The sequence below is a fragment of the Schistocerca piceifrons genome, chromosome 11, assembly GCF_021461385.2.
Source record: "Schistocerca piceifrons isolate TAMUIC-IGC-003096 chromosome 11, iqSchPice1.1, whole genome shotgun sequence".
Taxonomy (NCBI): domain Eukaryota; kingdom Metazoa; phylum Arthropoda; class Insecta; order Orthoptera; family Acrididae; genus Schistocerca; species Schistocerca piceifrons.
The window spans coordinates 9,161,840-9,177,700 of record NC_060148.1 but is presented as its reverse complement, the minus strand read 5'-3'; the positions used below and the strand labels follow the sequence as shown (position 1 = coordinate 9,177,700).

Below are 15,861 nucleotides of genomic sequence, written 5' to 3'. Positions count from 1 at the left end.
GACCATTCTTACATAGACCACCAAATAACCCACAAGTCGAAACAACAATAAAAACTATCAACACAATCATACACAACAAAATAAATGAAAACACAACTATGGAAGAGTTGCAACTACTGGTATATATAGGAGCACTCACTACACTAAATATACACACTAGGCAGAGATCAGAACCAACCAACACACAGAAGAAACCCACAAAACCAGCATGGCAACACAGGCTACAGATCAAAATAGAAAAACTGAGAAAAGACATCGGACAGCTAACACAATTTATAAGAAATGAAATCTCGGAAAAAAAACGAAAAAGGTTAGGTAAAATCTCACAACAAGAAGCGACAGAGCAATTAGACGAAAAGAAGCAGAAATTACAAGCATTCGCCAAACAACTCAGAAGGTACAAAAAAAGTGAAAATAGAAGGAAACAAAACCAAACATTCAACACAAACCAAAAGAAATTTTACCAGACAATAGATAACACACACATTGAAATAAACAATCCACCAAACATAACAGACATGGAACACTTCTGGAGCAACATATGGTCAAACCCGGTACAACATAACAGGCATGCACGGTGGATACAAGCAGAAACAGACACATACAAGATGATAACACAAATGCCTGAAGTGACAATTTTGCAACATGAAGTCACCCAAGCAATTAATTCTACTCACAATTGGAAAGCCCCTGGAAATGATAAAATAGCAAATTTCTGGTTAAAGAAGTTCACCGCAACACATTCACATCTAACTAAATTATTTAACAGTTACATTGCAGACCCATACACATTCCCTGATACACTTGTACATGGAATAACCTATCTGAAACCTAAAGATCAAGCAGACACAGCAAACCCAGCTAAATATTGCCCCATAACATGCCTACCAACAATCTACAAAATATTAACTTCGGTCATTAAACAGAAATTAATGACACGTGCAGCACAGAACAAAATTATAAATGAAGAACAAAAAGGCTGCGGCAAAGGAGCACGAGGATGTAAAGAGCAACTGATAATAGATACAGAGGTGACATATCAAGCTAAAACTAAACAAAGGTCGCTACACTACGCATACATTGATTACCAAAAAGCTTTTGATAGTGTACCCCACTCATGGTTACTACAGATATTGGAAATATACAAAGTAGATCCTAAATTGATACAGTTTCTAAACATAGTAATGAAAAACTGGAAAATCACACTTAATATTCAAACAAATTCAGATAACATCACATCACAGCCAATACAGATTAAGCGTGGAATATACCAAGGAGACTCATTAAGTCCTTTCTGGTTCTGTCTTGCTCTGAACCCACTATCCAACATGCTAAATAATACAAGTTATGGATATAATATTACTGGAACATACCCACACAAAATCACACATTTGCTATATATGGATGATCTAAAACTACTGGCAGCAACCAATCAACAACTCAACCAATTACTAAAGATAACAGAAGTATTCAGCAATGATATAAATATGGCTTTTGGAACAGACAAATGTAAGAAAAATTGCATAGTCAAGGGAAAACACACTAAACAAGAAGATTACATATTGAATAACCACAGTGACTCCATAGAAGCGATGGAAAAAACAGATGCCTATAAATATCTAGGATACAGACAAAAAATAGGAATAGATAATACAAATATTAAAGAAGAACTAAAAGAAAAATATAGACAAAGGCTAACAAAAATACTGAAAACAGAATTGACAGCAAGAAACAAGACAAAAGCTATAAATACCTATGCCATACCAATATTGACCTACTCATTTGGAATAGTGAAATGGAGTAACACAGACCTAGAAGCACTCAATACACTTACACGATCACAATGCCACAAATATAGAATACATCACATACATTCAGCAACAGAAAGATTCACATTAAGCAGAAAGGAAGGAGGAAGGGGATTTATCGACAGAAAAAACCTACATTATGGACAGGTAGACAATTTAAGAAAATTCTTTCTAGAACGAGCAGAAACTAGCAAAATACACAAGGCAATCACTCATATAAATACATCGGCTACACCACTGCAATTTCATAACCACTTCTACAACCCTTTAGATCACATAACATCAACAGACATGAAGAAAGTAAATTGGAAAAAGAAAACACTACATGGCAAGCACCTGTATCATCTGACACAGCCACACATCGATCAAGACGCATCCAACACATGGCTAAGAAAAGGCAATATATACAGTGAGACGGAAGGATTCGTGATTGCAATACAGGATCAAACAATAAACACCAGATATTACAGCAAGCATATTATTAAAGATCCCAATACCACAACAGATAAATGCAGACTTTGCAAACCACAAATAGAAACAGTAGATCACATCACAAGCGGATGTACAATACTAGCAAATACAGAATACCCCAGAAGACATTACAATGTAGCAAAAATAATACATCAACAACTTGGCAGTAAACATAAACTAATAAAACAACACGCTCCCACATACAAGTATGCACCAAAAATGTACTGGAGAATGATGAATACAAATTATACTGGAACAGAACCATTATAACAGATAAAATAACACCACATAACAAACCTGACATCATACTCACCAATAAAAAGAAGAAATTAACACAACTAATCGAAATATCCATACCCAATACAACAAATATACAAAAGAAAACAGGAGAAAAAATTGAAAAATACATCCAACTGGCTGAGGAAGTCAAGGACATGTGCCATCAGGATAAAGTTGACATTATACCAATTATACTATCAACTACAGGAGTCATACCACACAATATCCACCAGTACATCAATGCAATACAGCTACATCCAAACGTATATATACAACTACAGAAATCTGTAATTATTGATACATGTTCAATTACCCGAAAGTTCCTAAATGCAATATAACATATACCGTACAGGTAAAAGGAAGTGACGCTTGATCGAGGTCCGCGTCACTTTCCATTTTTAACCAGACTTAACGTCTGAGAAAGTAAAGAAATAATAATAATAATGCCAGATTTGTGTACAGCCATAAAGAATAATTTTATTGTGCTCCTTATTTTGCACTAATTTATAACTTTTTCTTTTTTTATCTTTGGCATCACTTTGATGGCAATAATTTTCCGATATTTTGAACAATCATTTTGGCAGTTGCAGTTCAAAGTATATCCTCCAACGAATCATCAGACATACTTGACCTTGTTTTCATTTTGTTAATATTCGTAACTGAACACATTTGTTACAAATGAACGTTGTTCCAAACACAGCAACACATTTCAGGGCAAGGGCAGGAATCCTCGGAAATTCTTGTCGATTGATGGTCTGTGGTCCGTGACCTGTTAGGTAATGTATCACTCAGCTTAATTGGGTGCAAAAAATCTCATATTTAGTCCCTGTCTGATTTTAGGATGAACTCCATATGTTTTTCTGCCTATATTGGAGTTTCCCATTCATTTTGCATCTTGTGTCAACATATTTGTTGTGGCGTCAGATCCAAATATACTTTGTAGTCCCATTTGAATGTCTTCCTGTAAGCAACATAGAGAATGTCTCGACACGCTAAGTATTGAACACTGTTTTTGTCCTACAGGAACAGTAATGCCGCCACAACCTCAACCGATGTGTCGGCCTGTGAGGTTGGCGGCACTGGCCAGTCTGCCCCCAGCTCGTCGCACCCTATCGCAGGCCATTGCGCGAATGACATTCCAGCGACGGACACGACACAGACGGTCGTAGACGTCGGTACTCCGACCTCCGCATCCGATTTCACCGCCGACGGTAACGGTGCCGGCGGTGGTGGTGCCCGTGGGGCGGGCGAGGAGCGTCTCCTCGGTGACACTGACACCGCCCGTACTGCCGACGATAGGCCGCCGTACTCCTACAAGGTGCTCATTGCAATGGCAATAGCACAGTCACCGCACAGGTTGGTAGCTCTGCTGCAGTGTGTTAAGTTCCGTGATTGAAGTACACACCATCACATGGTAGATGTCGTTATATATGTAGATGTTGTTTTGGTCATGAGTCATTAAGTTTGATTTGATGTATTACTGCATTTGTTTCACTCTCAGCTAACCTCATCATTCGTATCGTCATAATTGCTGTACCTAACGTTATCGGCTACAATAAAGTTTTTTTTCAGTCTTCTGACCACACAATGCAGTTGCTATGACCTCATCTCCTGCACCAAATTCTTCATCTCGGAGGAGCACGTTCACCCGACATCTTCAGTTATTTGTTTGGAATGTCCCCTTCTCAATCTTCCCTTCCAGTTTTATCATCTATGGGTCCTTGCAGTATCGAGCAGCTTTCTTCGCGATATTGTGTAATATGTGTCCTATCATCCTTCCTTTCTTTTTGTCCCTTTTGTTCACACGTTTCTTTCCTCACCAGTTCTGCAGAGAAACTCCTCATTTCTTATCCTATCAGTCTACGTAATTTTCAGCACCCTTCTGTACCTCCACATCTGAGATGCACTCATTCTCTTCTTCTCCCCCCCCCCCCCCCCCAAACTCTGTCTGCTTGTGTCTGTGTATGTGCGGATGCGTGTGTGTGTGTGTGTGTGTGTGTGTGTGTGTGTGTGTGTGTGTGTGTGTGTGTGTGTGTGTGTGTGTGTGTGTGTACCCGTCCATTTTTCCCCCTAAGGTAAGTCTTTCCACTCCCGGGATTGGAATGACTCCTTACCCTCTCCCTTAAAACCCACATCCTTTCGTCTTTTCCTCTCCTTCCCTCTTTCCTGACGAAGCAACCATTGGTTGCGAAAGCTTGAATTTTGTGTGTATGTTTGTGTTTGTTTGTGTGTCTATTGACCTGCCAGCACTTTAGTTTGGTAAGTCACATCCTCTTTGTTTTTAGATATATTAAATTGACTTAAGGTGGACAGGAGGCTTTCTTGGAGGTATCACATTCCAGATCTTGTGCAGAAACTGAATACTGCTTTTGTCATTATAGGAATGATCTCCAGTTTTTCCAGCATTTAAACACAAGTGTGTGTTTACTTCGCTTCATTCGCTTTTATTATGAGGTGTTACATTTTGAAGCAGCTCTATGCATTCATCAATCAAACAATTTTACCCCGGGAAGGAGTGGTCGCACAGATCACTGGTGTCAGTAGGCAAAATCTGTGTAGACCATTATTACGGTGTTTCAGAATTGTAATTCTGCTATTTCTGCAGATATATATACTCCATCATGGGCTTTGTTGTTGAGAATATCTACTCATTCAGAAGAAACTGTACATTCATAGATAAACAGACTGAAAGCTGATTGCCCCTGGATAACAAATCCTTGACATAGTACAGAAAGCTATTCGCTAGTCAGCAGGTTTTGTTTTCAATAGGCTTTCAGCAGAACTTGAAAATATTGGATGATAAACTCCAAGTTTTGAAATACAGGTTGGAGTGCTTTCTTGTGACTCAATCCTCACATTCTGTACAGAAGTTCCTCTCAGGAGATGAGAACCTTTCTCTGTCATCTGTTGTTTATTGCTATACTCTCTCACAAATTTTATTTGTGTTTCATTAACTTTTAGTATTCTTCTTCATAAATTTACTAACCAACACACTGTAAAATATACTGGGTGTTCATAATTAAAGTTCCAGTTTCAAAATGCTGTAGAAAGAAAAGCACTGCTCAGAATGACATCACGTTTGAACAGCATGTTGCTGATGCAGGGGGAAAGGTGGGGGAATATAATAATTACAAAATGATGATGACGATGATGAAAATGAAAATTTTAACACGGTTGGGATTGGTTACAAATGACAGATGCATAGCAATATGGCAACTACGGTTTGAGTTGCGTACGACACCATCTGTGATTATATAATGTAAATGGATAGATAAGAAATCTACTCACCAAGTGATGACAGGAGACACATGCACGAAAGGGTTCAACTTTTACAAGCTTTCAGAGTCAGTGGCCCCTTCTTCTGGCAGAAGAGTTCAAGGGGAAGGAAGAAGGTGGAAGGAAAAGGTCTGCAGATGTTTAGAGAAAGGAGTACGGTTCAGAAAAGTCACCCAGAACCCCGGGTCGGGGGAGACTTACCAGATGGGATGAGAAGGAAGTCCGGTAAGTCAGGTGATCTGGATGGCCAGCTTGTAGGGAAATGACAGCTGATAATTCTAGTATTTTATAAATGCCTCTGCAGCAGCCTATTCACTAGCTGTGCAACGTGCAGAGGTGTGCAGTCTTGCATAAACGTGATCATTTTCTCCAGAACCTTACAAGACAGCAGAACAATGCCTTTTTTGCTACCATTGAGTCTCCAGAACTTCTGTAGGGCTAGTGACACACAGTCCCCATTCTTGTGAAAGATCCTTACCAGCAGTGCATTGTCCATCATGGAGCGTCACGTGGGGCATCTCGGTGGCAAACTGAGGAACGGCCATTATGCTGTGGTTATTGTGACACTTACAGTGCCATCTATTATTCTTCTCTCTCTCTCTCTCTCTCTCTCTCTCTCTCTCTCTCTATCTCTCTCTCTTTGTTTTTTTTCTGCATCAATACTATGATGTTCAAATTTGACTTCATTCTGAGTAGTGGTTCTCTTTCTACAGCATTTTGAAACTGGAACTCTAATTACGGGCATGCTATATACTAAAGCCTTCCACAACGAAGAAACTGTGACTCATTCCTTCGACTCGCATGTTCTCTCTCTCTCTCTCTCTCTCTCTCTCTCTCTGTGTGTGTGTGTGTGTGTGTGTGTGTGTGTGTGTGTGTGTGTGTGTGTGTGTGTTTTGTTCTTTTTTCGCATCAATAATATATGCATGTTTTGAAGTGGTCCAACCCAAATTCATCTCTTGTCCTGCCCTCTTTGTCTCAGAGTAGCACCTCCATTCACTGTCCCTAATTATTTTTTGGATGCATTTCAATGTGTGTCTTCTCCTACAGTTTTTATTCTCTACAGCTGCCTGTTGTACCCAGTGCCTTATTATCATGACGTTTCTTGTTGATAGTCTTCTCTGTTCCCTTTTTCACAGTTTCTGAAGATACCCACTGCTCCATGACAGTCTCCAAATTTTTCAACATCCGCATCTCAAATGCTTTGATTCTCTTCTCTTCTGAGTTTATCACACTCCATGACTCACTACAATACAATGCTGTGTTCCAAACATACGTTGTCAGAATTTTCTAGTTAAGAGCACTTTGAGTGCTAACAGACTTTTCTTTCCCAGCAATCTGCTATTTACCTGCCCTAATCTACTTTTAGAGCCCTGTACTTCAATTGGTAAAAATGGAACCGTTGTAGGGTCACTTTGCTGTCCATCTGTTTGTCCGTCTGTTTGTCCGTTTGTTAAAAAACCCTTTTTGTCTGGAATGAGAAGATGCATGAAGTTGAAACTTGCCACATACTAAGACGTATGGTCCCTTGGCAGCATAAAAAACATAAGCATCTAAGTCAGCGCAGCCAAAACATTTAGTCATTTATGTGACACATTTTGATTACTTGCAAACTCACTTATCAAAACCTGTAGGGTGCTTAACTGGCCTAGGACGTTTCACAGTATAATCAAAGGCAAAAAATCTAAAAACGGTAAAGTAGTGATTATCAAACAATGGAAAATCCAGGATGGAATGTAGCAATATAATGAGCTGCTGAGTCATAGAAAGGCACAACGAAAAGACTGTCACACAGTTAGCTTTCGGCCGACGAGGCCTTTGTCAAAATTAGACATCGTACACACACGCATGCAAATGCAACTCACACACACGATCACAGTCTCTGGCAGCTGGAGTGAGATTGCGAGCAGCAGGACATTGTGGGAGAAACAACTGGGTGGGGGTGAGGGGGAGGCTGGGGCACGGAGGGGGAGGGGGGGAGGGGGAGGGATAGCAGGGAAGGAGGGGGGGGACAATAAAGTGTTGCTGGGAGCGTACAGGAATGAGATGGTGACTGGGGCAGCTAGGTGCAGTCAGGAGGTTAGAGGGTGCGCAGGGGAGAGGGGGGGTGGGGCAGAGTTTGTGGAAAAGGAGAGAAGTAAAAGGACTGGGTGCGTTAGTAGAATGAAGGCTGTGTAGTGCTGGAATGGGAATAGGGAAGGGGCTGGACGGATGAGGACAATGACTAACGAAGGTTGAAGCCAGGAGGGTTACGGCAGTGTAGGATGTATTTCAGGGAGAGGTCCCACCAGTGTAATTCAGAAAAGCTGGTGTTGGTGGGAAGGATCCAGGTGGCATAGGCTGTGAATCAGTCTTTGAAATTAAGGACGTCATGTTGGCCAGCATGCTCAGCAACGGGATGGTCCAGTTGTTTGTTGGCCACAGTTTTTGGGTGGCCATTAAGGGGGACAGGACATCAAACGGGCTGACTTGGAGTAGGAGAGGCACCACAGGACAGTTTAATTTCCGCTGTCTGTACTTTTACAAATAAATTCATAGAACTTGGTCAGCATGACCAGGAAAGATTCAGGATTCGTGCATATAGCAGTGGAAGTTCAAAAACATAACAAAATAATTTTTTTACATGTGAAATTTCATCATTTTTTTACTTGCTATTGGCCGCATTTGTTGCCGTAGGTACATATTTCTTCATAAGTAAGAGAGAGTCTGCGATGAATTTTGCATAGCTTATTAAACACAAACTTCTTAAAGCGAAACTCTAGAATTTTCCAAATCTATTAAAAACTGTGGTAAAAATTGAGATAATTAACTACAAAATTTTGAGTTTTTTCTAAATATGAAGTTTAAAATGTAACAGCTCATTCATTTTTTTCTGAAATTAAAAAAATTCTGGAGTTTCTTACGCCTTTAAGTATGGTTTGTATGCTGTGCAAAATTCATCTAAGAATCTCTGTTACTTATGAGGACAAATGTACCTATTGTAACAAATGCAGCCAATAGTAAGAAAAAATGATGGAAGTTTCCCATGTGTAAAAAAATTGTTATGTTTTTGAACTTCCACTGCCATGAGTGTGAATCCTGAATCCTTCCTGGCCATGCTGACAGTTTTATGAATTTATTTGTAAAAGTATAGGCAGTGGAAATTAAAATATCCTATGGTGCCTTCCCTGCTCCAAGTCGGCCCGTTTGACGTCCTACCCCCGTTTATGTGGACAGGCAGCGTGTTGGTTCTCATGTTCATGTTGAATGCTGCACAGTTGTTGCAGCTTAGCTTGTAGATCGCATGACTGGTTTCACAGGTAGCCCTGCCTTTGATGTGATAGATAATGTTAGTGACCGGACCGGAGTAGGTGGTGGTAGGAGGATGTATGGGACTGGTCTTGCATCTTGGTCTATTACAGGGGTATGAGCCGTGAGGTAAGGAATTGGGAGGACGGATTGTGTAAGGATGGACGAGTATATTGTGTAGATTCGGTGGACGGCAGAATACCACGGTAGGAGGGGTGGGAAGGATAGTGGGCATGACACTTCTCATTTCAGGGCACGGCGAGAGGTAGTGGGAACTCTTCCGGGAATGTATCCTATGTTCCGATAACCCTCCCGGTCTCAACCTTCGTTAGTCATTGTCCTTACCCATCTAGCCCCTTCCCTGTTCCCATTCTAACACTACGCAACCCTGACTCCACCAACACACCCAGCATTTTTACTTCTCTCCCTTTGCACTGTCTCTCAGCTCCCTCCCTCTGTCTGCCCTCCCTTCAACCTCCCGATGCACCTAGCTGCCCACTCTCCACCTTGCCCCTGCTGCACGCTCCCAGCACCACTTTACTGTCCCCCACCCCTACCCTGCTATCCCTTCTCCTCCTTCCCACCCCAGCCTCCTCCTCATCTCCATCCAGTTGCCTCGCCCATAAGCCCTGCCACTTGCAGTCTGGCTCCAGGTGCCAGAGACTGTGATCTGGCCGTGTGTGTACGAGTTGCATTTGTGTGAGTGTGTTCGTGTGTGTACGGTGTCTAATTTTGACAGAGGCCTTATTTGCCGAAACCAATTGTGTGGCAGTCTTTTGTCGTGCCTTCCTGTGACTCGGCATCTCCGCTATATGGTAAGTGGCAACTATACTTTTCATTATAAAGTCCTAATTATGTCACTTTTGTCATTTGTTGTCAGACTAATTGACCGTCTGTCCGTACATCTGTCGAGACCCCCTTCTCTCGGGAACGAGTAGATGTATCAAGTTGAAGTTTATATTAGATTCTAAAGTCTATGGTTGGTTGATGATGTAATAAATGTTAGCTTAGCTTCCAAGTCAGTGCAATTAAAAGATATGGCCATTTCGTCACATATTTTGATAGTCTCAAATTAACTCATCAACCTGGAGGCTACTTCCTGTTGACGTAGAATGATGAAATTTGGCAAGAAGCAAGGTTTCACAGCACAAATAAAGGGGGAAAAATCAGAAAATTGTTAATTTGTAATTATATCACACAAAAAATATTTTTTGTCCGTTGTTATTGGGTGTCAAACTTGAAACTAAAACATTCTTGAAAGTCTTAGAAACCCTGGGACCGGTATATAGCCAGTATCCCTGTCAACGCTAGGAAAAAAATGTCAATATTGTTGATTCCCAGAAGGATGAATACTCTACATACCAAATTTAAGTCTGTACAGAACCCCCAGAGCACGAGTGCTCCTGGCACCCGGCCAGTTTTTTATGTCCCCCTTGTGTTGTCCACAATGTAATATTTTGCCCCCAAGGTAGCAGAGTGTATAATGCCATGATCCTCAATATTGTAAATAAATAAAAATATAAGAATATACAATTTTGGCAACAGTGTTTTTCATCAACTTTAAAGCAGGAAAATTTACACAACTGCTATTTATGCCTCTAGTTGTACAAAAGAGGTACAGGGACTTGTAGTCAAGGTGCCAAAATGTACACTCGGCCCGTAGTTCAGACTCTGGGATATCCTTTGTATTGTCTGAATTGTGACGTATGCTTTTTTTTGTCTGGCAGGAGATCGACAGTGTCGGAGATCTACGCCTACATCTCGAACCGCTACCCCTACTTCAGACGCAAGAAGATGATCTGCCAGAACTCAATACGCTGCATCCTGTCGTCCTACAAGTGCTTCGTCAAAGTGCCGCCGGAAAGCGGAGACAGTAATGGCGCATACCGCAACTACTGGATGCTCGGTGAGTCCCGTGACCGATAACAAAGTGGCTGAATGTGCCACCAGTTCCTCCTCTTATTCCACGCGTATTGCTGGTAAAACAATGGAATGTTAACTGAGCTTTCAACATGGAGTGGTTAAAATTACCAAGTGCTTTTGACCCAAGATTTCCTGGCTGTTGTTTAGTGGAATTACTGCTGGTGACCTCCTGCTGTGGCATTACATACTGTGGCTGCCGTTCATGACGTCACTTCGCCCACTTTAGTGCTCGCATCGACATCTTTGACTGTGCTCTGACCTCTTTGAATACACTGACATGTAATGCGTGTATTGATGGGTTTGGTGTTGTACTTCCAATAAGGGAATGCTTTACCTATGCTAAGAGATACACTGGTGGGAAAAATATTGCAACACCGAAAAATAATTGTTGTAGAGTAATGAAATTTTGGGAATACATTTGTCTAGGTAACACGTGTAAGTGATTGGCATTGCAAGATCACAGTTCTGCTACGGTCATTAGCACCCGGTCCGTGACTTAGGAAAAGGTAAAAAAACGAAACTGGAAACCAGCAGCAATGGGAACGAAAGTCATAAAATTGGAGAAACTAAAAGCAGAAGGAAGGCTTAAAAATCCACTACAGAAAGGGGTTGGTTGTCCCCAAAAAAAGCTTCAAATGACTGACGTCATTTCACTGGCACTAATAAACTTGAGAACGCTGTCGGCTGAGTGCGTGTCATCTGCTAAGATCGATGATATATCAGGCGACAGCTGTAGACGGGTGCGTAACGGATTAAAATATGGGCACTCAAGTAAAAGGTGTCTCAAAGTCCACAGTTGAGATCAATGGGAACAAAGCGGGGGAGGATCACCACTTAAAAGATGTCGACGGCTAAAAAGACAGTGCCCTATCCAGAGTCTAGTTAAAATTACCTTCTCCCGACAACGAGTTCAGGAAGAAGAGGTCCGAGCACAGGGAAGAGCTTTCACGTCCTGCAATTTATTACTGGGAAGTGTCGACCAATGTGTGTGCCATAAAAGAGCAACACGACGACATAAAACACTACGTAGATCGGCGAAGGGAATCGTGCGAATAGCTGGCCGAAGAAGAGACTGCAGCCTTGGCCGCTATATCAGCCGCCTCCCAGCTCAATGTAAATGCGAGATAAGCAATTGCAAATGTGAAATGCTGATAAATTAATAACCGGTGTAAAAACTGCCGAAACAACGAATGGATGCGTGCGAACGTGCAGTTCTGTGTTGTACAAGTGCCAGATGTCTGTCTGTGGGATGGAGTTCTCTGCCTGTTGCAGCTGATATTTCAATATAGCAATGGTAGAGTTGTCGTCCGATGGTGTCCGATATGTGCTCGATTGGAGGCCGATCTTGTGATCGAGCAGGCCGAGGCAGCACGTCGACACCCTGTAGAGCGTGTCTGTGTACGACAGTGGTCGTTGGCGAGCGTTATCGTGTCGGAAAACACCCCCTTAAATGCTGTCCGCGAATGGCAGCTCGGCAGGTCAAATCACGACACTGATTTACAAATTTGCAGTCAGGATGCACAGGATAGCCACAAGAGTGCTCGTGCCATTATACGAAATCGCACCCCTGACCGTAACTCCGGGGGGAGGTCCAGTGTGTTTAGCGTGCGGACAGGTTGGGTGCAGGTAAACAACACAGAGCCATCACTGGCACTGAGACAGAACTGACTATCATGAGAAAACACAAGCAGACTTCCACCTCGCCCTCCGACGAGCTCTCGTTCGACATCGCCGAAGTCACAGATGGCGGTGATTTGTGATCGGTGGAATACGTGCTACAGGGCATGTGGTTTGGAGCTGTCCTCGAAGTAACAGATTTGTGACAGTTCGTCGTGTTACTGTGGTGCCAACGGCTGTTCAGATTGCTGCTGCAGATTGTAATGTAATTAATTGTCTGAGATGAAGTTTATCTCGTGCGAAAACTACGATGCCCACAGTAAAGAGTTAAGGTAATTTCAACATGTTGCCAGAAAATGTGTTTAATTTATTTCATTATGAATATTTTCTTTTATGATAAATAATGGATTCGTTTGAGATGTTAAATGTTGTATATTTATGGATGTAGGTTGCAGTAGGTACTGGGAGATGAAGAAGCTTGCACAGGATAGAGTAGCATGGAGAGCTGCATCAAACCAGTCTCAGGACTGAAGACCACAACAACAACAATTTATATGTATCTTTGGAGTTCATTAAGGTCAGTAGAACAAAGAATGTGGAATGCAGGAATGTCTGCAACTTCCGGGCACATTTTGGCTTGCCCGCCACTTCTTTGTCGGTATTGGAGGGAGATGGACATGTTTTTGTGACAAGTGCAGTATAATGCATTTAGAGTATCAATGTACATAGTGAAAATGTTGTAGTTACTAAAAAAAAAAGTACGAATAAATATAATTTTTAGCTGAAAGTATTTCGGATCCGGTAGTGTTTATTTCAAACGAGAAGAAAACCGAGGCCGTGCTTGTTGGAATGATTAATTTTGCAGACAAAACTTCGAGAACCCCTAGACAAATGAGACCTGCAGTGTGTAATGGTTCAGCAGCTACTAATAAATAAGTCTTGCTGAAATTGTGCTGGAACTACTCGTATTATTCTCAATTACAAACACGTGGTGAGAGTGTGGTCCTACCACAATATACCGCGTAAGATTCCACGATTTTTCAGTTACCTAAGAAACGAGATAGGTAACAACCAATACAAGATGCAGAACGGTGTGGCGGAGTGAAACAGCGAACACGGTAGTCTTTCCCCTGAGTAGTGGCTGTGCAGATCCCGGTCTTGTCGTGATCACTGCTGCCGGCAGTCGCGTCAGGCGAGATTGTGTTTTTAGAGCAACCCTGTCGAGTGACTTGGTGCGAGCACAAAATGCAGTAAATGATCAAACAGTGCTAGGCCATCAGATTCTCTGTCGGACCGGACAAATAGGGCCAGGAACGTTAAGCGCGACTTCAGAGTGTTAGAGGATGCGAGTGTGGCACAAGGAGTGAGTGTGGAGGACGAGCCTCGTGCTGGACAGCCACTGATGTAAGAATTGACAATAATGTGCAGTGTGTGCACGAAGTGCCAAATCCAGACCGTCGTTTGAGTACGCACCCGGTCACGGATGCAGTTGGCATCGATAAGATGACAGTACGTATCATTATCAGTGAGGATGTGGCAACTCGAAAGATCTACACTGAATTAATCCCGAAGGTCTCGATAGACGACAGAAAGTAGGGGAAAGAGTGTGCTTGTGAAGACCTTCTGCAATACACTAGTGTGTCACTGTTCTGTTGGGGATTTTTGATGATAGAGCCATTCCATGCCAAGCGGCCTAAGTGCGAAAAAAGTTCCCACATGACCATTATCAGGTGTCTTCGACCCGGGACATCCAGGAAAAACCCGGGAATTTTTTCATCTGGGAGAAAACCGGGAAAAACCCGGGAATCTTTTTGAGTTCCAGGAATTTTTCATTATTTTAGTTTTCAGTTAAAATTTTTGTGATTTTGACTGGTAAGAACCAATACTCTAACAAAAAAAATTTACTGTATCCAGCTTCTGCAGAAGAATACTGCAGCCACAAAACATGAACGAGAGAAAAAACGAAAATAAAACTTAAGTCGCAAAGATAATGCGCCATATACAACAACGAAACACAGTGCTTATACAAGTCTGCCAACAGCAAAGTGTGTCAAAGGCTTTAGGAAGACTGTGCAGTGCTTCTTAACAACAAATTGACTCCAATGAGCGTGACGTGACAGTTTTTTACATTAGATTCGTTTTAATGCAAGATCTTTTAATGTTTCACACGTACGAACATGCGGGCTTCCTGCGTCATCGTAGCTGCGCAAGTGCAGTGACACCTGTTATCTGGCGCTCTCTGGCAACTGCTGAAACGTACCTTTCTAATAGGTCATGGAAAAATATTGCTTTGAAAAGCATTACTTTCAAAGTAAATTTCCTTTTATGTAAGATAAACTATGTGAGAGAGTGTACGACGAATTTCTTAAATCACAGAGCGTTTGACTCTCATTTAAAAATCAACTCTTCGTCAACGACCATATGAAGAATTTCGAGCCCAGAAGATCAGACATTTATGTCGTTATTAAAAAATTTTACTGGGACATTTATGTGATGTATGACATGCAAATAAGATCAACAATATATGTGGAAGCTTAGCTTCTCTTGCAGCTTATTAATCTTAGAGACCAATATTATATGTGATAGCTTTGCTTTTCTTGTAGCAACAATTGTACATTCATTTAAGCCATTAATTTTTCTTATTTGTGTGTTTGCGCAACTTAAAAGAGATCTTGCTATTGGCCGACTACGTCACGTGTCAAATGCTGTCATCAGCTGGCGAGATCAGGTGACACGAGCTGTGACTGCCTTACAAAAGCGCGTCGCAGTCTCGATTTTAATGCTTCGGAAAGTAACATGCAGTGTTTGGTGGAATTCGAATTTTACCTTCGTAACATGGAAATATGCAGTATATATGTTGCTGCACATCAAAGATCTTTCCAAAACGTGTTTTTTTCCCCTGAGTTTCATTTTCTAAAGTGCCGGGAAATTCTAAGCTGGTGTATAAAACAATAAACCATAAAAGGATTGATAAGTGCCGAGAAAAAATATACTGTCACTTAATACGGAAAAAGTGTATTTTCATCTGGGAGAAAGTGTATTTTCAACCGGGGAATCCAGGAAAAATCCGGGAATTATTTTTCCTTGTCCATGTAGACTCTCTGATTATGGATTTTGTTGAAACTTTGTGTGAACAATTGTACATGTTCCCAACCAACATTTATAAAGTTCTACTTTCACCAATGTAATACTGGCACAGATA

The 15,861-nt window shown here is 41.5% G+C and overlaps 1 protein-coding gene across 1 annotated transcript in view; it reads left to right on the top strand.

Annotated features, from left to right (window-relative positions):
* The window catches only part of LOC124720206, a 209,286-nt gene that overhangs the window by 32,346 nt on the left and 161,079 nt on the right, over positions 1-15,861 (top strand). Inside the window, exons 6-7 of the mRNA XM_047245529.1 lie at positions 3,582-3,914; positions 10,847-11,025. Of these exons, the coding sequence (XP_047101485.1) occupies positions 3,582-3,914; positions 10,847-11,025 (512 nt within the window). The remainder of the gene's footprint in view (positions 1-3,581; positions 3,915-10,846; positions 11,026-15,861) is intronic.